The 24,613-nt window shown below is 41.4% G+C and overlaps 1 protein-coding gene and 1 long non-coding RNA gene across 7 annotated transcripts in view; one reads left to right on the top strand and one right to left on the bottom strand.

The window, feature by feature from the left end:
- Window positions 1-9,392, top strand: part of LOC133540581 (uncharacterized) — a 43,349-nt gene extending 33,957 nt beyond the window's left edge. The window contains exons 5-6 of the long non-coding RNA XR_009803670.1: window positions 1,450-1,544; window positions 9,138-9,392. This is a non-coding gene — a long non-coding RNA (uncharacterized LOC133540581). The remainder of the gene's footprint in view (window positions 1-1,449; window positions 1,545-9,137) is intronic.
- The window catches only part of LOC133540579 (lisH domain-containing protein ARMC9), a 79,662-nt gene that overhangs the window by 25,879 nt on the left and 29,170 nt on the right, over window positions 1-24,613 (bottom strand). For 5 of the 6 annotated variants that reach the window (XM_061883305.1, XM_061883301.1, XM_061883303.1 and 2 more), the window contains one exon: window positions 14,910-15,044. In XM_061883305.1, coding sequence (XP_061739289.1) covers window positions 14,910-15,044 — 135 coding nt within the window. Of the gene's footprint in view, window positions 1-14,909; window positions 15,045-15,074; window positions 18,858-24,613 lie in introns of those variants that run through there. The other variant, XM_061883306.1, reaches the window with a different exon arrangement.

Genomic DNA, 24,613 nt, shown 5'->3' with positions numbered 1-24,613 from the left:
GTCTTATTTAGTAGGATATGTACAGCCAGCAGAGAACATAGTGAGTTCAGATACCACAAGAACAAGTATATACATTAAAAATACATTTGATTATTTACATTAGGTTATTTACAATCCGGTAAGGTTTATTCAGGTGTACTGGAGAGGAGGGTATGCCGGATAGTCGAACCTCAGATTCAGGAGGAACAGTGTGGTTTTCGTCCTGGTCATGGAACTGTGGACCAGCTCTATACTCTCGGCAGGGTTCTTGAGGGTGCATGGGAGTTTGCCCAACCAGTCTACATGTGCGGCGTCTTCAGTAATGCAGACGTTGTACCGATCCGTTGTGGTGAAGAAGGAGCTGAGCCGGAATGCAAAGCTCTCAATTTACCGGTCGATCTACCTATGGTCATGAGCTTTGGGTTATGACCGAAAGGACAAGATCACGGGTACAAGCGGACGAAGTGAGTTTCCTCCGCCGTGTGGCGGGGCTCTCCCTTAGAGATAGGGTGAGAAGTTCTGCCATCCGGGAGGAACTCAAAGTAAAGCCGCTGCTCCTCCACATCGAGAGGAGCCAGATGAGGTGGTTTGGGCATCTGGTCAGGATGCCACCCGAACGCCTCCCTAGGGAGGTGTTTAGGGCACGTCCAACCAGTAGGAGGCCACGGGGAAGACCCAGGACACGTTGGGAAGACTATGTCTCCCGGCTGGCCTGGGAACGCCTCGGGATCCCCCGGGAAGAGCTAGATGAAGTGGCTGGGGAGAGGGAAGTCTGGGTTTCCCTGCTTAGGCTGTTGCCCCCGCGACCCGACCTCGGATAAGCGGAAGAAGATGGATGGATGGAGATGGATATTTACAATCCAGGGAGATGGGATGTGAATGGAGGAGGGTATTAGTAAAGTTGTCTGGAGGTGTTGTTTTAGAGCGGTTTTGAAGGAGGATAGAGATGCACTTAATTTTACACCTGTTGGGAGTGCATTCCACATTGATGTGGCATAGACAGAGAATGAGTTAAGACCTTTGTTAGCTCGGAATCTGGGTTTAATGTGGTTTGTGGAGCTCCCCCTGGTGTTGTGGTTATGGCGGTCATTAAGGAAGTAGTTTGGCATGTACTTCGGTATCAGGGAGGTGTAGCGGATTTTAAGACTAGACAATATCGGCAAAAAAGCCATTATCGGACACCTCTAGCTGAAAGTAAAAACATATGTATATATCAGACTTTTTTTTATTGGTCTGAGACCCTTTTGGGTCCTTGGGACATTCAACGTTCCACAAAATTAAGGAGGTCGTAACCTAATGGTTACAATAAATATTCTATTGCTTTTCAAAATGAAAAATATCGCAATGCTCTCGTTTTGAAAAAAAGTTCTGACACCGCTGCAGTACGCCTTCAGTTAAACACACTTGTGTTGTCCTCCCCATCAACAACTCAGCTTTTTCATCTTCCCTTGTCGTTTGTACTTCAACTAGGAAGGCGTCAACATGAGCTGTGACAATAAGAAAATGGAAAAGTTCCTCTCTTGCGTTCAAGCCCACAGGAAGTTCGCCCTAATCCTTGGTTGAAGGTAAGCCCACCTGAGAGGATTACCTGGGGTCTGTCAGCTGTCTCAGCTCTAAGTGGCTGACTGCTCGCTTTAAGTCACCATGAAAGAATTTACTTCCGGAAGAGCAACCAAAAAAAAAACATGCCTGAGGGCAAACCAGCCCCCTTGCATTCCCTCTCTTTTCCACTCAGCCATCAAGTGAGGATGTTCTTGTCTGACAAGGCAGCAGGAACAAAAGACACTTGATCAGGTTGATGTGAATAAACGCCTCTTCATGGAAACACCACAACCATAAAAATCAGTGATCGTCATGGCCGGCTCTACGCAGGGGCAAGAGGGGGAAGAGCCCCCTTTAGATAAATGTATTACCCCCTCAAATCAAGATTTGAGAAAGCAAATTTGAATAAACTCACAAAATTATGACATTACAAGTTGACAAAATGATCTGCACTAGCGGAAAAATCCGCCAAAAAAGGGACACACACAATATAGTAGTGTCGGCTCCCCTCTCATCCCTCCCTCCGCTGTGCGTGTATTCAACATTCCACAGGCTGCGCAGCAGACACACACCCGCACACACCCCTCAGCCCTCAGTAAACATCCAATCACTGTTGCAGTATGAAAGTAAAAGAAAAGGAAAAGTTGTCTACATTTATCATATACTTGTTAGGATGGGTGTATTTGTGTAGTCTTATCTGTCATAAACACGTTTATCGTCGCGGACTTTCGGTGCTACGGAGTTCCTTTTTTTTTTTACAACTTGACGAGTTGACGAAGGCTCTGAGCAGCAGTGGTTTGGAAGGCAGAGAGCCTCCACTGTCCCTGTAACAAGCTACAAGTCATTTATGATGCTGTTAATGACGGTAAAAATGAAACATAAGGTATATCCTGCTTAGCAGTCCTCCTCTGCTGTCCTTTGTTCAGAGCGGAGTCCCTACCAACGGCCCGTTTTACTTAGCAACGGTCTGGCAATCGACTGCTGGAATTCTTTTTCTGTTGTTTTTCTTGTAATTCTATGTAGTCAACCTTTAATGTTTCAATCTACATTTTGTAATAAACTAATTATAAGTTTCATTTGATATGACCAAGACACCTAAAAACAAAAACACTGCCGTTTTCATCAATTTACAAGCAAGTGGGCAACACACATACATTGGAGTGAATGAGTTTTGTGCCCAGATGAGTGCCCACGTCCACTGCATGTGACAAACTGAAGACAAGTGACCTGTGTCTGACAGACCCCTACGTAAAGCCCCGCCTCAGGCTGTAGTCCTGTACTGTTGTTGTTTTTCTTCATGTAATCACAGCAGGTTTTTTCTGTTGTTGTTCAAGCGTACTTATTTTCTGCTCCAGCTTCCAGCAGCTCACAAAGAAATAGTTAATGCTCCATGCATCCATTTTTCAGAGCATTTAAAAAGTCTAGTCCTGCTCCTGCATGTAGTAGTAGCAATGATGCTACTGCTAGTACATGAGGGACAGCAGCTAGCAATACTGCACCTTTAGCACCAGCAAGCACTGTTTCTCCTGCACCAGCTACCCAGTGACTTAAATGGCAACGCACCATCTCAGCCAATACTGGGTGGCTACCCAAAGCGTGCATTTAGTTCAACATTAAGATCATTCAATCCTGCCTGGTACCGCACACGACCGAGGCTAGAGTATTCTGTGGTGCGAGACGCCTGCTTCTGTTTCCCCTCTCAAAAATATGGCAGCGCTGTTAATGTTTCCCCCCTTGAGGGATTGCCACCTTATTGTGGTCAGGGGGTTTGTGTGCCTCAGTGACCGTAAGAGCTATACCAGCAGGAGCTTAGTCTTCAGGTGGGACACCCAAGTTGGACAGGTCTGAAGGTAGAGGCCTGACAAAGTGCAATCCACTACTCCAGGTTGGGGTTGGACACATAGCTAAAGACCCATTTCAATGAAGAAAGCATCGTTACTATAAGCACAGAAAAAAGAGTGCTGGAGCATGATGTGTACACATGATGCCCCCTTCACATTTCTGACTGCCCCCTCATATAAGCATGCCTAGAACCGCCCCTGGTGACCGTCATAGTTTACTGACTGCGCCATTCTTCTGGTGAACAGATATTATTAATTTACACAACGTTTCATAGGTGAAACCTTGCGTTGCCATTAGGCAAAAGTATTTGGGCACCTGACCGTTACACATCAAATAAAAGCATTGATCGCCCCTTAGCAGCTTTAATAGCTTGCACTCAATGCCTGATTTAAAATAACTTTTAAACATACACTATATTGCCGAAAGTATTTGGCCAACCATCAAATGATCAAAATCAGGTGTCCTAATTAGGTTGCCACCTGTGCAACAAATCCAGACGTGAAATTTCCACGCTCCTAAATTATCCAAGGTCAACTGTCGGCTTTATTGTAAGAAAAGTGGAGAGTTTGGCAACAACAGCAAGTCAGCCACCAAGTGGTAGGTCATGTAAACTGACAGAGAGGGTTCAGCAGATGTTGAAGTGCATAGTGCAAAGACTTTCTGCACAGTCAGTTGTTACAGAGCTCCAAATTTAATGTGACCTTCCCATTAGTCCATGTAAAGTACGCAGAGAGCTTCATGGAATGGTTTCCATGGCTGAGCAACTGAATCTAAGCCATACATCACCAAGTCCAATGCAAAGCATCGGATGCAGTGGTGTAAAGCACGTCACAACTGGACTCGAGAAGTGGAGACGCCTTCTCTGGAGTGATGAATCACGCTTTTCCATCTGGCAATCTGATGAATGAGTCTGGGTTTGGAGTTTGCCAGGAGAATGCTATTATTTCGGATTGCATTGTGCCAAGTATGACATTTGGTGGAGGAGGAATTATGGTGTGGGTTTTTTTTTTCAGGATTTGGGCTTGGCCCCTTAGTTCCAGTGAAAGGAATTTTGAATGCTCCAGGATACCAAAACATTTTGGACAATTCTAGGCTCCCAACCTTGTGGGAACAGTTTGGAGTGGGACCCTTCCTCTTGCCAACATGACTGTGCACAAAGCCAGGGCCACAAAGACATGAGTAAGAGAGTCTGGTGTGGATGAACTTGACTGGCCTGCACAGAGTCCTGACCTGAACCCGATAGATCGCCTTTGGGATGGATTAGAATGGAGACTGACTCTTTCTATCCCCTCCTGCTACGGCTGCACCAAATGATGACATAAATACATTTAATAAAGTCAAATAAGAAATAAGGCAGCAAGAGAAGTATCCCACACTTCTCTTTTGTAAAGTAAATTTGTACAGCCGATTATAGGCATCTACATCAATAATATGATTTGCCAGAGAAGCTGGACAGGATAAAAATAAATAAATAACTAAATAAATAAATAAAAGAACGGAGACTGAGAGTCATGTGTTCTCGACCAACATCAGTGTGAGACCTCACATTGGAGCTTTTGGATGAATGGTAAAAAAAATCCTATAAAAAAATTCCGAAACCTTGTGGACAGCCTTCCCAGAAGAGTTGGAAGCTGTAATAGCTGCAAAAAGTGGGCCGACATCATATTGAATCCTATGGGTTAGGAATGGGATGGCCCTTCTAGTTCATATGTGAGTCAAGGCAAGTGGCCAAATACTTTTGGCAATATAGTGTATGTTTTGCATGTATTTTGTCATGATTGAATACAGTGGAAATACTACATTTTTGTAAATAAATGATCTCCAATACAGTCGGCGAACCCTTGTAAGAAAAATAAACAATGGATGTAGAAATGTGGGCTGTATCTGCATGGTCACTAATAACAATAATCTGGGTTGGAATTTTCCAACCATGAGACACCGCAGGCACCCAAAAAACCTCCGCAAATACTGTAATATATGCAATACATGTGCAGAAAACAAGTAGGCATACTATGTCACAATTTATGGTGGCAGGCAAACAATGTTATTGGTCAATGTCATGAGTTGAACTGATTTTTCGGGAGTCTTCTGGAAAAATCAGAACTGTTTGCATTTGTCTATTCCATCCCAAAGTTGTTAGCACATATAACTTATATCATATGTTGTTATTGGTACATACTCTATCCTTGTTTCATGATTGCAGTAGTTCTCAAACGTTTTACAAGTACCACCTTTACAAAACATTTGGCTCGCCAAGTATCACTATAATGATCGTTTCAGTAGTGTAGTAGGCCTAAGTATTCATTAAAACAAGGCTAGATTTTATTTAGGAAGTATATTATAGCAGTAACACTGTGTTTGAATATAGGTAAATAAAACTGTTGCATTACAATATTTAATTGATTTGTTGGTATACCACGAGGTAGCGCCCGCATACTATGAGTGGCACCCGTACCACAGTTTGAGAATCCCTGGACTATTGTATCTCATTTGTACCGTTCTGGACAAGGACCTTTTATTTCTTCTGGGTTTCGCTGACCTACGATCATTCTCAGCCTTTATTTAGCTTGTCCCATAACTGCTGTATGACCACAATTTACCTGAACTCGTTGACTGTTTAGAGTAGTTTTTTGTTTAATATGGCGGCTGTCAATGCTTACTTGCGAAAGGAGCGATCGCATCGATTAAATGTGTCTCATAACATACAGAAGTCAGATTCTTTAGGCCTAACAGGTATCAAATAAAGATAGATAAGCAAGATAACTGTAAAACAACCTGGATAATCTTTGAACAAAACAGCACTGGAACTGGATTGTTTTGACAAGAGTGTAAGACAGCATCCTAAAAGTAGCACTTCACTGGATATATTTATATCTATATTATAATTGTATTAAAAAAAAACTTGTGAGAAGAGGTGTTTAAATTATTATAGATCTGTTGTCAGGAACCGGAAAAATTAATAAATAAATACATTTTAACACTGTATTGAAGATAATGTGCTTTTTTTAGAACTCCCAATTGTCTGTGAGGCCGTGAAGCTGACTAAATCCGTGCGAGGAAGGCAGGAAAAAGAGAGGCTTCTTGAGTCTGCTGACAATGAATGCATCCCAACATGCTAAAACTTTTAGTAGAACATTGAGAGTACAATTCTATTTGGACATATTCCTTTGCTTGTGGAAAAAAAACTTAAAATATAAATAAACTGCAAAATACTGTATAATTATTGCTGGTGGTGTGACCCCAGGTTGCAGAGATAAGAGGTGACTTGCAGGTAAAATGGGATTTTATGACGAAAACAGGTATGACTGTTGTGGTCGAGGCAGCGGACTATAAATATAACTAGATATGTCATGCCCCTTTTAGCTGCGTGCCTACAGCGAACCCAAGCTAGTAGGGACAAAGTGCCAAGGAAAAAGAAACAAAGACAACAAGAATGCCGGTCCACTGTTTTGCATTTGCATACAGTTGCAAAATACGTTGCAATGTTGAAACAATCTATATAATCTTTCATAGGTAAAGACATTTTTCTGGCCCCAAAAAATTTATGTATATTAATAATACATTCGATTAAGAAATAGGTAAGTTCAGATTTTTTTTATTTTAACATACTGTGCATTGTTTTGCATTGCATTAAATCAGGGATCCCAGCAAGATAAAATAGAGGAATTGAAAAATGTCCTCAAATTTTACCATTTTTAAGCTGCTTTGGAAGGCATTTCCTGCATAGAAATTATGTAAAAATGGTTTCTATTGGATGCTGCAGCCCCCTGGACGACCCAATATGCTGTTAAAATAATCACTGATAAAAATGTGACATCATTGCTCCAAATATCTTGTCGTGAAGCTGACAGAGTTCATGCCTTATAATTTTTTAGAGAATACTTCGCTAATAACAGTCTTATACAGGTTGGGCAGGGCTGTTTCAGTCATTTATTTACAATCAGGCAAGCGGCAGAATTCCACGTTCTTTACCACTAAGAGCGGTTGATCATCCAATACTATGAATTCTAATAGTTTACTGTAAAAGCCGACTTCACATTGGGATTCTTGTGAACATTTTTTATTTCCGCTAGAATTAATCTGTCAGGGTTTGTTGTTTTTGTCCTGCCGTGTTAGCTTTAGCTGCGGTATCATTGTGTGTCTGCATGGCCGGCTATCGAGTGCTGCATTAAGTTTCTTGTATTAAAATGTTCTACATCTGCCCCACCCCTCGAAACAGAGATACTGCAAAGTTTGCTTGTTGCCTTTTGACTTGTTGGCTGCTCGAGTTTGTAATATTGCTACACCGCAGTCATAATGTTTGCTTTGGTAGCGCAGTCTTCCATTTGATACTTTGCTTTTCCATTTACGGGGAAAAGAGGCGAAGAAGAATTAATTTTGTGTAGCAACATCAGCATGCAAACAGACTTAATTGGCTTGTGTTCACACTATTTAGGTTGTACACTCGAGATTTCTTAGAAAATACACCTTAGTGTGGTGTTGGAGATTTAGTTACGAGTACTCTCCGATACATATACCTCCAAAAAGTGCTGTATTGGCATCGGAACATCCCTATATTTAATTAAGTGATTCTTTGGCGTACCACCAGATACAGCCCGTATATCACTACAGTTTGAGAATCAATGGACTTGAAGAATAGCGGAATTCTGCTAAATAGAGGACATCTAGGATCCCTGCTGAAAATAAACCCTGCTAAAATGGCTGTATGCACATCACGTACATTGGCTGCTATAATGCACTGACACATGTATTTATATCTATGCAGTGGACCACGGGTGAATAAAACAAGGCAAAGCAAGGCAAGGCAAAATACTAGCAAAACAGTACACTGCAGGAAACCAGCATCGTCTGGTACACACAAAGATTTTCAAAAATCTTTTGAGGTTTTTAATCCGTTACAGACCTCACACATATAAAACATATAGGTAGTTTTGATCTTTGTGTGTGCTATGATAATATCAACATAACGCAGCACACACATAATGATTCAATCCCATCACTGAGCCAGACTTTAAGTCTGTCAAGCCCGATACCTCACATAAACAAAAACATGATCTAACAAAATCAAAGAAAAAGAACCATAACAACCAACCACTGGAGAAAAAAAGGGACTATAGAAGGAGGGAATGAATCCCAAACAAACAAAAATACTTTAGAAAAAGTAATGGTAAATGGGTTATACCACGTTCTACCTTCAAGGTACTCAAAGCAATTTGACACTATTTCAAGACAAAAACAGCACTATGTGTTTATCACGCTTTGGACGACACTGGTTTTAGGAACTGTCCTGATTGGCAATTAGGGACAGGTAAGACACCTAATTGCCAACCAGAAACTGGTGAGAAGACCAGTACTCAGAACAGAGAAAAAGCTACTGCAGGACATGCCAAACCGGAAGTATAACTTGGAAATAAGAAATAGTAAAAACAGTGTTTAGTTTATTATTGTTTCAGTGGAAAAAGAAGCAGAAAGGCTGTTTTAATAGTAAATGTTTCTAATAAACATTCCACATCGAATGAGACTAATGTCTTCCTGAATAAATTATCTATATTAGATATCAGCCTCAGTTGTGTCCATATCCCCAGTATGCTTTGCTTTGGACATTTGTTGGTAGTCGATTGCTTGTCAGTTACAAATTTCGGGGGGAAAAAAGCCCTTTTATGCATGTCCACTGCGGAGGACACTGGCTTTCATAGTGTATCAAAGCATCAAATCAAGTAGGAACATGTACCTTGTTTTATCGGACACAACACAAGTCCCCTTCCTGTGTGCAGAAAGCAGCCTTTAAGCTGATGCAGCCGCCATCTGTGACATTGATTCATCTTTTATCACCTTCCTGTTCACAAGTCAACAGCCGTGGATGGACTCCATGTCCCACCGGATCTAGTGTACACACTTTGAATTCATTCAAAAAGGTTAATGGTTAGTTTTGTGAGGACATTCCTAAAAGGTACACCGTGTAAAAGTTGATTTCTAAATATGTTGAATGAATGAACTATGATAGTTTTGAAAATAAATACAAAGTTATAACTGCTGTTCCTTGTCATTTTGACCTTGTTCTTTATTTGGCAAACTCAACCAAATGACTAAACATAACCTGAGAGGCACAACAGTGGTGGTGGGAGGTCACTTCGGTCTTATCTGTAAGGAGGGTTTAAGAGGAAACAGGAGGTTCAGGAGACAGGCACACTGAAATGCTGTCTCTTCTTGGCTGGCGTCACCTTTATCAGCAGTGCACAAGAACTCTTAACTCATTTGAGAGGGACGCCACTGATCCTAGGAACAATTTAGTAGTCCTGATGCTGCCTCTTTCACAAAGAGACCCCAAGTCAGAACCGTAATAGTAGCTTTGGAATTTATTGGCATGTGCTTTTAATACACAACCCAGTCAAGCTAAATACCGGTATTAAGTTTGGGTCTCAGGTGTTAGACTTGACACTCCAGTCCTGACTTGACAAGATTTGCTATCACACAGGCATCATAGCATCTCAGCCTTTACGTCTGATTCCTGAAATTAAGGCAAACTCATATTGAAAAATTACTGCAGCCATGCACAGAGACATCCTGGATGTAAAACCAACCCTTCCTATCTAACCCGATGGAGTTTGAGGCATGCCAAGCTTGTAGCATCGTATTTAAGGGACGGCGTGGCGCAGTGGGGAGAGTGACCGCGCGCAACCCGAGGGTCCCTGGTTCAAATCCCGCCTAGTACCAACCTCGTCACGTCCGTTGTGTCCTGAGCAAGACACTTCACCCTTGCTCCTGATGGGTGCTGGTTGGCGCCTTGCATGGCAGCTCCCTCCATCAGTGTGTGAATGTGTGTGTGAATGGGTAAATGTGGAAGTAATGTCAAAGCGCTTTGAGTACCTTGAAGGTAGAAAAGCGCTATACAAGTACAACCCATTTATTTAGAAAGACTTGAGGCTGTAATTGCTGCCAAAGTTGCAAGTTCGGCACACTTCCTCCTCCTTTAGCAGGATTGAGATAGGTAGATAAGCCATGGCACAGCAATATACCATCTAATGATACAACGTAGCTGAGTCATGGTATAACTTTTGGTCAGTCTACCACACGGCAGCTTTGGCTACAAATATAGTTTACCACCATCAATGTGTGAATGTGGTGCGAATGAATGATGGGTTCTCAGTTCTCACTGTAAAGTGCTTTGAGTGTCTATAAAAGTGCAATATAGATCTAACACATTCTTTTTATTACATACGGTGCATCAGGAAAGTATTCACAGCACTTTACTATTTCTATATTTTATTATGTTACAGCCTTTTTTACAAAATGGAATAAATACATTTTTGTCTTTGACATTTTACAAAAAAAAAACACCACCATAATGACAATGTGAAAATGTTTCTTTTAAATTTTGAAAATTCAATCAACAAGTATTCATAGCCTTTATTCAATACTTTGTTGATGCACTTTTGGCAATTACAGCCTCAAGTCTTTTTGAATACGATGACACAAGCTTGACACACCTATCTTTGGGCAGTTTTGCCCATTCCTCTTTGATGCACCTCTTAAATTCCATCAGGTTGGATATGATGTGTAGGTTTTCATCCAGGATGTCTCTGTACATTGCTGCATTCAACTGGATCTAGTCAGGGAGGTGACCAAGAACCCAATGGTCACTCTGTTAGAGCTACAGAATTCTTTATTCATTACCATGAATTGATTAACGTGGACCCCGACTCAAACATTTAAAACTTATTCGGGTGTTACCATTTAGTGGTCAATTGTACAGAATATGTACTGTACTGTGCAATCTACTAATACAAGTCTCAATCAATAAATCAAAGAGAGGAGAACCTTCCAGAAGTACAAACCTCTCTGCAGCAATCATCCAATCAGGCCTGTGTGGTATAGTGGCCGGACCGAAGACATTTATTTTGGAAAAAAAAAAGTTTGGAAAAATGCACCTGAAATAATCTCACACAATGAGAAACAAAATTATTTGGTCTGATGAGACAAAGATTCAACTCTTTTCCATGAATGCCAGGCGTCATGTTTAGAGGAAACCAGGCACCCCTCATCACCAGGCTCATACCATCTCTATAGTGAATCTTGGTGGTGGCAGCATCATGCTGTGAGGATGGTTTTTAGTGGCAGTAACTTGGAGATAGATGAATGCAGGAATGTACAGACACATTCTGGATGAAAAAGGTTCGCATTCAACCCGATGGAGCCTGAGAGTTGCTGCAAAAAGGAATGGGCAAAGAGGTATGGCCGAAACTGCCAAAGATAGGTGTGCCAAGCTTGTGGCATCGTATTGAAAAAGACTTGAGACTAATTGCTGCCAAATGTGCATTAACAAAGTACTGCGCATAGACTGAGATTACTTATGTGATTTTTAAAATTTTTAATAAATGTGCAAAAAAATAAAAATAAAATCACCGTCATTATGAGTTATTGTATGCACAAACCCCATTTCCATATGAGTTGGGAAATTGTGTTAGATGTAAATATAAACAGAAAACAATGATTTGCAAATCTTTTTCAATCCATATTCATTTGAATATGCTACAAAGACAACATATTTGATGTTCAAACTAATAAACATTTTTTTTTGTGCAAATAATCATTAACATTGGAATTTGATGCCAGCAACACGTGACAAAGAAGTTGGGTAAGGTGGCAATAAATACTGATCAAGTTGAGGAATGCTCATCAAACACTTATTTGGAACATCCCACAGGTGTGCAGGCTAATTGGGAACAGAAAGGTTCCATGATTGGGTATAAAAACAGCTTCCCAAAAAATGCTCAGTCTTTCACAAGAAAGGATGGGGCGAAGTGAAGTGAAGTGAATTATATTTATATAGCGCTTTTCTCAAGTGACTCAAAGCGCTCTACATAGTGACACCCAATATCTAAGTTACATTTAAACCAGTGTGGGTGGCACTGGGAGCAGGTGGGTAAAGTGTCTTGCCCAAGGACACAACGGCAGTAACTAGGATGGCACAAGCGGGAATTGAACCTGCAACCCACAAGTTGCTGGCACGGCCACTCTACCAACCGAGCTATGCCGCCCCGAAGTACACCCCTTTGTCCACAACTGCGTGAGCAAATAGTCAAACAGTTTAAGAACAACATTTCTCAAAGTGAAATTGCAAGAAATTTAGGGATTTCAACATCTACGGTCCATAATATCATCAAAAGGTTCAGAGATTCTGGAGAAATCACTCCACGTAAGCGGCATGGCCGGAAACCAACATTGAATGACCGTGGCCTTCGATCCCTCAGACGACACTGTATCAAAAGCTGACATCAATCTCTGAAGGATATCACCACATGGGCTCAGGAACACTTAAAAAAAAAAAACACTGTCACTAAATACAGTTCGTCGCTACATCTGTAAGTGCAAGTTAAAGCTTTACTATGCAAAGCGAAAGCCATTTATCAACAACATCCAGAAATGCCGCCGGCTTCTCTGGGTCCGAGATCATTTAAGATGGACTGATGCAGAGTGGAAAAGTGTTCTGTGGTCTGACGAGTTCACATTTAAAATTGTTTTTTGGAAATATTCGACATCGTGTCATCCGGACCAAAGGGGAAGCGAACCATCCAGACTGTTATCGACGCAGAGTTCAAAAGCCAGCATCTGTGATGGTATGGAGGTGCATTAGTGCCCAGAGCATGGGTAACTTACACATCTGTGAAGGCACCATTAATGCTGAAAGGTACATACAGGTTTTGGAACAACATATGCTGCCATCAAAGCGCCTATTTCAGCAAGACAATGCCAAGCCACATTCAGCACGTGTTATAACACCGTGACTTCGTAAAAAAAGAGTGCGGGTACTTTCCTGGCCCGCCTGTAGTCCAGACCTGTCTCCAATGGAAAATGTGTGGCACATTATGAAGCGTAAAATACGACAGCGGATACCCTGGACTATTGAACGACTGAAGCTCTAAATAAAACAAGAATGGGAAATAATTCCACTTTCAAAGCTTCAACAATTAGTTTCCTCAGTTCCCAAACATTTATTGAGTGTTGTTAAAAGAAAAGGTGATGTAACACCGTGGTGAACATGCCCTTTCCCAACTACTTTGGCACGTGTTGCAGCCATGAAATTCTAAGTTAATTATTATTTGCAAAAAGAAAAATAAAGTTTATGAGTTTGAACATCAAATATGTTGTCTTTGCAGTGCATTCAATTGAATATGGGTTGAAAATGATTTGCAAATCATTGTATTCCGTTTATATTTACATCTAACACAATTTCCCAACTGATATGGAAATGGAGTTTGTAGAATTTTGAGGGAAAAATTAATTCATTCCATTTTGGAATGAGGCTGTAACAAAACAAAAAGCGTAAAAAGTGAAACTATGTGAATACTTACCAGATGCAATGTATGTATGAGATCGATCGCTCCTTTCAAGTTTCTTTAATGATAAAATACACTCGTTATAATATAATACAAAACACCCAAAATAATCCAAAATTCAAACCCACGGCATGCTTGCTCACAATCGACTACATCTGTGTGCGTAAGGAGGAGGTGTCATTTATTTAATGCAACGGCTCCTCCAGCATCTTACACAATAGATATATTACGAATAATTCAAAATAAGACATAATCCACAAAATCAGAGCCGTTGCAGTCCGAACAAAACACGCTCTTTCTGTGCAAGAGGGTTGGGGGGTTGTCCTTTAAAATTGTATTTATTAATTAGGCAATTGGGACACTTCGCTAAATTAAAGAACATATATTTTTGCCGGTTATTTTACTGTGCATTTATACATCTTTGCAACGATTTGGTGGAATGGCCCACATAGCTCCTGCAGCTGTGTAGTAAATAAGGCAGATTTTTACAAGCGTGGCAAATGGAAAGAAAGGAAACCCAGTTATCTGATACAAAAGCGCTCATGCTCTTTTGTATGTAACCTTTTCCGTATGACACTTTTACACTGGAATGATAGACCCTGATGATAGTAGATACACATCAGTCTGCGCTTAGTGTTGTAACACACTCGCAAGGTCATGGAAACGAGTTTTCCACTCTGTAATGTGACAATCAGAAAAGCCATCTATTTTCCCCTGTCCATCTCTTTAGCCACACTTTGTGTTTTGATAAAAAGCAGCGGCTTCCTCTCTGCTGCGATTACAGCTGGACGGTACCAGCATGCTGGAGCTAAGGGTTAGCGAGCCACCTGCATGCAAGTGCGTCAGCGTGTCATGTGCGACTTGTTTCCTCACATTGTGCTGCTGCAGTTCACTGGCATAGTCCACACTGTAAGTCAATGGACACGTCATCCATCAAGAGACCAAGTGGGGGTTAGGGAGCAACTAAAAGTGCCGGGTTTTGTGTTATTAATAATGAGATAATGACAGTTACTTTATTTAAAATAGACTGCTGTGACTTAGAAGTACTGGGTACACAAAAGCATGTCTCACAAACATGAGTACGCCCTTTTTTATCTCCAGATAATGCTACAGAATTTTTTTTGAATACATTTTAGAGTAGTCAGTGTACATCTTGTGTTTCACTTAAAATAAGAACACAGTCAAAAGATTAAAGTAAGAGTGTCTTACCTGCAGCCATGGTGGTGGTGGCATCATGGTCTGGGGCTGCATGAGTGCTGCCGGCACTGGAGAGCTGCGGGTTCATTGGAGGACATTCCTCTGACTTTGAGGCAGAGCCTGACCCTCTTCCCCTGGGAAAATGGGCTGTCCAACATAACCACCCCCAACACACCGTGCAATGGTTACTAAGATATCACATCATTTATAACAGCATGAAAAATAAAAAACATACATACATCTCAACAGTGCAAACGTACAATGTAAAGAATGATACTTCAAAATATTCATACAATTTCAAGTTTTTTGCCAGATGTTGTATGTACATGACATCGTGTATTGATAAATAAGACAACACAACAACTTAAAGTTCCCTTTGCACGCGTCCGCCTTTAATGTCCAATGCTGCAGCCAATAAGCTCCTTATTTTCCTCTATTCTCTTGTTGTGGGGCAGACTGGCTCGTACATGCACATGCATCCTCCCCTGTCGCCATTTCCAATATAAAGAAGCATATTTATATTGGAAATATAAATATGCTACTTTACAGGGGAGTGGTTAGAGTGTACGCCCTGAGATCGGTAGGTTGTGAGTTCAAACACCGGCCAAATCATACCAAAGACTATAAAAATAGGACCCATTACCTCCCTGCTTGGCACTCTGGATCAAGGGTTGAAATTGGGGGTAAATCACCCAAAAATATTCCCGGGCGTGGCACCGCTGCTGCCCACTGCTCCCCTCACCTCCCAGGGGGTGAACAAGGAGATGGGTTAAATGCAGAGGACAAATTTCACCACACCTAGTGTGTGTGTGACAATCATTGGTACTTTAACTTAACTTCACTTAACTTAATCCGTCAGTACACTCGATATGGAAGCGCTATAACTACAACAAATATGGCGGGGAGAAGACACTGTCAAAAGTGAAGCTACGTAAATAAGACGGCCCACAAAATGGGCGATTGAGACACAATTGCGGCTTTCGGCAGGCTATTCTTCTGATAACAAACTTCTACCATTAAGTCACCAAAAATGATTCCCGGGCGCGGCCACCGCTGCTGCTCACTGCTCCCCTCACCTCCCAGGGGGTGAGGGAGATGGGTCAAATGCAGAGGATAATCTCACCACACCTACTGTATGTGTGACAATCATTAGTACTTTAACTTTTAACTTTAAACAAAAGAATAAACAAAGTTCCTTTGTGATACAAAAGTCAATTTTAATTTATCCTCAAACAAAGCATAAATTCTTATAATACAAACTCACAATGCCGTCGGCCTGCGGTCAAAAACAATAAGTCTCTGGTGCAATCAGTGCACACCTAATTGTCCTTGTTTTCTGGCTCCAAAGTGCCACTCAGGCACCTAGGGAAAATAGCTCCACCAGGCAGTTTGAAGACAGTCTCTAAAACATAATCTATGCAAAATCTTGACCAAAGAGCTACCATTACATGTTATGTAGACCACAATGAAGTGTTTTGAAAGTAGAAAACAATATTATGTCCCTTTTAGGAGATATATGAGCGCATTAGCCAAACACATAGGAATATAACTGTTGAGCTCATAATGTAATGTATTTTATATCCTATAAATATCCATTTAGGATTAAAGATGTGTTTACAAAAACTATACATTTGCAAGCATGTGTCCACCTAAGGATCATTAAAATATGCTGTTCGAATAAAACATCCTAAAATGAAATCTAATGATCTTACATTCAGTGTGTGTGTGAATGGGTGAATGTGGAAATAGTGTCAAAGCGCTTTGAGTTCCTTAAAAAAAAAAAAAGGTAGGAAAGCCCTATGCAAGTACAAACCATTTACCATTTAAATATAGGATGATGTATTCATTTGGAAATGTTCAGTAACCATCCCAATAATTAGTAGATCCATTTTTAAAAAAGAAAGGGTGCATGACACGTGTGACATAATTATTTGGCCCATATGAGTGAGACATTATGACATCATACCGATGAATCCGATAACCGATTTAAAACGCTTCAATGGGGCGAGATTACCTGTACTGTGCTGTGGGTAGGTTAGGGTGAGCAAATCAAGCGCTCCTATTCTCCTGCGCTGGAAGCAGCCTGTCGCAAACTTCTACAGAGCTCACTGTAAACAAACATGGTGTCCATTGTGTGGGACTTCACTGTCTCAGAGGAAGATCTTTTGCGTGCTATTTGCACCAAACGTTCTTGAGGCAATCGTCGAGCTTTACCACCTGACCCAGCTGTGTTTTGAAAACCTATGAAGATACCTGCTGCTTAAGAAACGGGCCCAAACCCTGCTACAAACAAAGATTTGCAGAAACTTTAGCAGAAGAAATATATGGATATAAATTAAGTATCGTGTTGGTCTTAAAGGCCTACTGAAACCCACTACTACCGACCACACAGTCTGATAGTTTACATATCAATGATGAAATATTAACATTGCAACACATGCCGATACGGCCTTTTTAGTTTACTAAATTGCAATTTTAAATTTCCCGCAAAGTGTCCTGTTGAAAACGTCGCGGAATGATGACGCTTATGTTGAAGTGTGATTGTGACGTTATTGGTTGGAGCGGACATTTTATCCCAGCACCACTGACGGCTAAAAGTCGTCTGCTTTAATCGCATAATCACACAGTATTTTGGACATCTGTGTTGCTGAATCTATTGCAATTTGTTCAATTAATAATGGAGACTATAAAGAAGAATGCTGTTAGTGGAAAGCGGTGGATTGCAGCTGCCTTGAGCAACACAAACACAGCCGGTGTTTCTTTGTTTGTTGTGAAGCTTTAACACAGAGCGGTCAAGCGGACATGTTTCTCTACGTCAACCAGCAAGTTTTTGGATGGGAAAATTGTGATATTAAGTCGGCTCTTACCGGAGACATGAGGGGAGCTTGCGTCCTCCTGCAGCTGTCAAAGAGGCAGCTGCGACTTTCTTGGCTCCTCCATGGTTTCCATCAGAGACACTGGCGGTCACCACACCACTCCGACTTTCAGGTATGACTTTATAATCTCACTAAAACACTAGTAACACAATAGGCAGATAAGGGATTTTCCAGAATTATCCTAGTAAATGTGTCTAATACAATCTGAATCGCTCCCACTGCCTCGCCTTTTTTTATTCTTTTTTCTAGTGCTTCACTTTAACTTTCCTCATTCACGAATCTTTCATCCTCGCTCAAATTAATGGGGAAATTGTCGCTTTCTTGGTCCGAATCGCTCTTGCTGCTGGTGGCTATGATTATAAACAATGTGAGGATGTGAGGAGCTCTACAACCCGAGACATCACGCGCACATCGTCTGCTACTTCCGGTACAGGCTAGGCTTTTTTATTAGCGACCAATTGTTGCGAACTTCATCGTCGATGTTCTCTGCTAAATATTTTCAGCAAAACAATGGCAATATCGCGAAATGATCAAGTATGACACAAAGTATGGACCTGCTATCCCCGTTTAGATAAGAAAATCTCATTTTAGTAGGCCTTTAAGGAACAGGGAATTATCTGTATTAGGATCAGCTTGAAAAAAAAAATGTATACGAAAAAAAGCTTTGTCTTGTGACCTGTAATGGCAGCAGGATGTTGCACATATTCAGGTGTGCCAAGTGTGACCTCGTTGAGAGAGCGAGCGTGCGGAGAAATTGTGGGCCAAACGAGGCCACATACAGTACCCGGTTGGCCGGCTGCGGTACGCGATTATTGTCTGACCTCATATCGGGTTACAAAAGTCTGTGCTGCAGCCGAGAAAAAATGCAGCACCACAATCCTTTGCATTGTTCGGGCTCCTCTGCCCCCGCCGCCGATTCTCGACCCTCTCTGTTACCCTGACCCTGATCAAAACCTGGAAGGATGATGTTACAGGAAGCTTGATGCTCCGGGGAAGATAGAGCTACGCTGTGGTGACAGCTCCCTCTTCAACACTGCTTTGAGTCACTGCCTGGATGAGGACACAGGAGGTGTGGAGTTGGGGGCTGGGGGTAGAGGTGGGATGGAAGTTTGGGGAAAGGGAGACAGATCGTAAGCTTTTAATGTATGGAATTAAACTACAATAGCATCATTTCATTTCCTGTAAGTGGTTTGATCATGTCACAAAAGGTGCTTATCCTTGCGTTCTGGGGTGTTTTGCCAGAGTTTGGATGCAACGTTTCTGTCGCAAGTTAAAATTCTGACCGTCAAACATCCATCCGTCCATTTTCTACCGCTTGTCCCTTTTGGGGTCATGGGGGGTGTTGGAGCCTTTCTCAGCTGCATTTGGGCGGAAGGCGGTGTACACCCTGGACAAGTCGCTACCTCATCACAGACAACATTCACACTCATATTCACACACTAGGGCCAATTTATTCTTGCAAATCAATCTATCCCATCAAACAATCCCCACCATTCTTAGTGATGTGCAACTACTATCAATTGTCACATGTAATAACAATAGACGTCTGAACTTAAATGAGGGCATAATGCAACGCCGAGTCGTATTGCTGACCTCATTTTTAAACCGTTCTGACTTACATTCAAGTGTAAAAATAAGGTCAACTGCGATGATGCAGATGCTGCCAGTTTATTTGACATAACCTGCAGAGATGTTCAATCCCGATCATTGGTTGGAATTAGGGGCCGATGTTTGCCTTTTTTAACTGATCGGCTGAGCTCAGCTGATCATTACAGCAGCAGTGTCCCAGTGTTTACATGACTAAAGATTGTACTGACGTGAAAGATTCCATCAAAAGGAAGGCATGACCCGGGAGACACATTTACATTTCCATATTCCTTACACACATGGAGGAGTTGCATGAATTCCAGGTCAAGTGAGGGTTTTGCCAGAACACCAGCTCAGATTTGCGAGCGAGCTGCAATGATTGAGTCATCTATTTATATTGCAAAGCCGCTTCTAAGACACTAATCCTCACCACCACGGCAGAAAATAAACGGTGTATTCCAAGTATTATTATCACTGGAGGACTAGAGTAAAAGGAATGGCTAAGCATGCTACCCCGAGCAGAAGGACACAAGAAGCTCCCCGCTAAAGTTTCCATGTAAAGTAGGAGTTATTGTTCCAGATGTCGATACAATCAATACAGACTATGGTGTATAAACAATACAAAATGGATTAAATATAGTTTTATTTTTCTTGTTCTTATTATAACAAAATATGTTTTGGCTCTGAAAGTACATTTCTAGATACAGGAAGGATTTTTAAGGCAAAACCCAAGTTATTTACTATTAAGGGTTCCCAAAGTGGGGCCCGCGGGCCCGCCAAAGGGTGGCTTCCATGAATTCAAAGCATACTTATACTCTTTTAGGCTTTCACAATCATTGATGGTATATCCGCAAGGCTAACAAGTTGCCATCTATCAAGGGTGAGGATTTCCACTAACTTTTAAATAATGGTGGTATGCGGTTAAACTACTCACTTATTGTACAACGGTATGCTTTAAGTTGCTGTGTTTGGCACATGGACCATTGGCACCATATCACTTTGGCCCTTGGAGGCAAAACGTTCGGGCACCCCTGATTTAAATGGTAGCCAATAGTAGTTTTTAGTTATTATGCACGAGCCACTTTAATTTGTAAAAAACAAAAACAAATGTAGCATTCAATACCACGAATGTAATATGTCACCTGATTTACAATTTTAGCCAATTCTTCATTTGAGACGATAATCTTCATACAAATGTGTTCCTGAGTTTAGTTATCATACTTGTCATACAACATTTTCAAATTCTGTAATATATTGCCAAAGTATTGGATTGGAACCCGAAATCGGATTAGAACTGAGGCCATAATTGAGGATTGGAGGCCGAAAAATGTTGATCGGGACATCCCTAGTAATTTTAGTTTTTTTCAATTTCAGGGCATAAGTGTCACAGCAATATTTAGGGGAAATATATTTTCAGCGAAAGATGGGGCACCTGTCAACAACAGGGCACAAACGGACACAACTACAAACGCTGTTTCCTTTTGAGTTGGGAAATTGTGTTAGATGTAAATATAAACGTAATACAATGATTTGCAAATCCTTTTCAACCCATATTCAATTGAATGCACTACGAAGACAAGATATTTGATGTTCAAACTCATAAACTTTATTTTTTTTTGCAAATATTAATTAACTTAGAATTTCATGGCTGTAACACGTGCCAAAGTAGTTGGGAAAGGGCATGTTCACCACTGTGTTACATCACCTTTTCTTTTAACAACACTAAATAAATGTTTGGGAACTGAGAGAACTAATTGTTGAAGTTTTGAAAGTGGAATTCTTTCCCATTCTTGTTTTATGTAGAGCTTCAGTTGTTCAGCAGTCCGGGATCTCCGCTGTCGTATTTTACGCTTCATAATGCGCCACACATTTTTGATGGGAGACAGGTCTGGAATGCAGGCGGGCCAGGAAAGTACCCGCACTCTTTTACTACAAAGCCACGCTGTTGTAACACTTGGCTTGGCATTGTCTTGCTGAAATAAGAAGGAGCGTCCATGATAACGTTGCTTGGATGACAACATATGTTGTGTCAAAACCTGTATGTACCTTTCAGCATTAATGGTGCCTTCACAGATGTGTAAGTTACCCATGCCTTGGGCACTAATACACCCCCATACCATCACAGATGCTGGCTTTTGAACTTTGCGCCTACAACAATCCGGATGGTTATTTTCCTCTTTGTTCCGGAGGACACCACGTCCACAGTTTTCAAATATAATTTGAAATGTGGACTCGTCAGATCACAGAACACTTTTTTTTGCATCAGTCCATCTTAGATGAGCTCGGGCCCAGCAAAGCCAGCGGCGTTCCTGGGTGTTGTTGATAAATTGGTTTTGCTTCGCATAGCAGAGTTTTAACTTGCACTTACAGATGTAGCGACTAAGTGTAGTTACTGATAGTGGTTTTATGAAGTGTTCCTGAGCCCATGTGGTGATATCCTTTACACACTGTTGGCGGTTTTTGATGCAGTACCCCCTGAGGGATTAAAGGTCCATAATCTTGCTTACGTGCAGTGATTTCTTTAGATTCTCTGAACCATTTGATGATTTTACGGACCGCAGATGGTAAAATCCCTAAACTCCTTGCAATATTCCTTAAGAAATGTTTTTCTAAAACTGTTCGACAATTTGCTTACAAATTGGTGACCCTCGCCCCATCCTTGTTTGTGAATTACTTAGCATTCATGGAAGCTGCTTTTATACCCAATCATGGTACCCACCTGTTCCCAATTAGCCTGCACACCTCTGGGATGTTCCAAATAAGTGTTTGATGAGCATTCCTCAACTTTGTCAGTATTTATTGCCACCTTTCCCAACGTCTTTGTCTCGTGTTGCTGGCATCAAATTCTAAAGTTAATGATTATTTGCAAAAAAAAAAAAAGTTGATCAGTTTAAACATCAAATAGGTTGTCTTTGTAGCATATTCAACTGAATATGGGTTGAAAATGATTTGCAAATCATTGTATTCCGTTTATATATACATCTAACATAATTTCCCAACTCATATGGAATTGGGGTTTGTATTAGAAGCATAGTTTTCTCACAAATATGATTAATTTCTGAACTTTTTAAGAGGAGCTAAAAGTTCCACTCTACAAACAACTCTTTTGACTGTTTGACACAGAAGAAGATCATCTGGGTATAGCATCATGTTTTCTTTCTATCTTCCGGTTGTGAACACCGCACATGTTATTAGCAGACTGGGTGGCACATGACTGTGGGGCTAACGGGTGACGTGCCTCAGCATGCGGCTGATGTTCCACCATCCCCTTTAAAGTCAGGAAAACAGCAAGTAGCGAAAATTTGAGATATGAACGCCTGACAGTCAGCAAAAACTGCACCCAAGTGCAAACTAACTGAACTTAATAGTGGTTAGAAAGAGACAACGAAACAAAAGTAATGGAAGCTCACAATGGATCCACTTACTTGGGTTATTGAGCTACGTGTGTTGGCTTTAATTCTCTTAAAAGTTGGATGAAGTGACATCTTAATGACTTCATTGATGTTTGACAAATGCCAGACTTCACAAAGACACTTAGCATTAGGCTCCATTACAGGATTCATGGATAAGCCGAGGGCGCCTGGCGTTGGAACCAGAGGTAATCGATCATTAAACGCAATGAAGACGCATGAGTGCATGTAATTGATGTTATCATGTTTAAAAGCACCAGAGCTCCAAGCTTTGTAGAAGCTCAAGCTTCCCATTTTTTAATACAAAGAGACATCTTACAGATACTAAACTATACCACAGTATCTGATGCATGTTCAAAAGGTTTCAGTTTTATTTTGTACGCATCTGCATCTCATAATAAAATTTTCCTCCTCTATAAGTGTGGTTTAATCAATTAGAGTTACCTTTATTCTCAGTTTGACCATCGGGAGGGACCAGCCATTAGGAGTTTTCCCTGTGGCTGATCAATAATGGGTCGATGGACCTACTTTAATACATTTTTTGTTGTGCCTTGCCTTTGTAACTATGTAACAGGCACAGTGGGGCTTGTACTGCAGATCCGGAATTGTTGTGGGCCAGACTGGACTAAAAACTCCAGGGTTAATGGTTTGTCTAAATCCATCCCAGACCAGACCATCAGTCTAAAGCAGTCCTTCTAAATTGTGAGGCGGGCCATGCGTGTGATCTCAGGGAACATGTTTTTTTTGCCGTACCAGAATATGACAAAGCCTATGTAGCACTTGGCTTGACAGTAACGACGGTGGGAGACGAAAAAAGGCCAGTGTGTTGTTTCTTTTAGGGCAGGGGTCTAAAACTCATTTTGTCTGTGGGCCACTGGGTGAGGTTGGGCCGCAAGAAAAGGTTTGTTAACAAATCTAACATGCACTTTTTAATGAACACACCTTCCTAGAATGGCCAACACTCACGATTTTTCCAAGTATCTACGAATTTCAGCGAACCTCCCGACAATTCCAGGGGCAGCCGTTCTCCTGAAATTTGTCACGATTTTCTCGCGGCAAACAGTTTTAAAGGAGCGCTGTATCAGGACTGCCTTTACCGCACTCATGTTAACAGCGTGCTGGCACAGCCACATTTCAAATGAGGCTTTGATTCACTTACATAAGTGACTGCAAGACATACTTGATCAACACCATACAGGTCACCCTGAGGGTGGCAGTATAAACAACTTTATCACTGTTACAAATATGCGCCACACTCTGAACCCACACTAACAAGAATGACAAACACATTTCGGTAAAACATCTGCACCGTAACACAACATAAACACAACAGAACAAATACCCAGAACACCTTGCAGCCCTAACTCGCCACCTCAACCCATGCACGGCAGTAGGGTGGGGGGGCGGTTGTTTGGTGGTAGCGGGGGTGTATATTGAGCCCCGGAAGAGTAAGGGCTGCATGGGACTCTGGGTATTTGTTCTGTTGTGTTTATGTTGTGTTACGGTGCAGATGTTCTCCCTAAATGTGTTAGTCATTCTTGTTTTGTGTGGGTTCACAGTGTGGCACATATTTGTAACAGTGTTAAATTTGTTTATAGGGCCACCCTCAGTGTGACCTGTATGGCTGTTGATCAAGTATGCCTTGCAGTCCTTAGCGTGTGTTTACAGAATTCTTACACTACCTGTGACTGAGCCGGCACGCTGTAAGAATGATAAAAAGGCTCACGCGCTGAAGTGTGTGTCTAAAAGCCAGGTTAAAAGTATGACTGAATTTGAATGTTGATGGTACAGGTTGTATGAAACGTCAAAGGAAGTGTTGAAACGGCACCCATTGCATACTGTT

Source organism: Nerophis ophidion, linkage group LG22 (genome assembly GCF_033978795.1).
Source record: "Nerophis ophidion isolate RoL-2023_Sa linkage group LG22, RoL_Noph_v1.0, whole genome shotgun sequence".
Lineage (NCBI taxonomy): Eukaryota > Metazoa > Chordata > Actinopteri > Syngnathiformes > Syngnathidae > Nerophis > Nerophis ophidion.
Note: the sequence above shows the minus strand (reverse complement) of the source record. Positions and strands in the feature narration are given on the sequence as shown.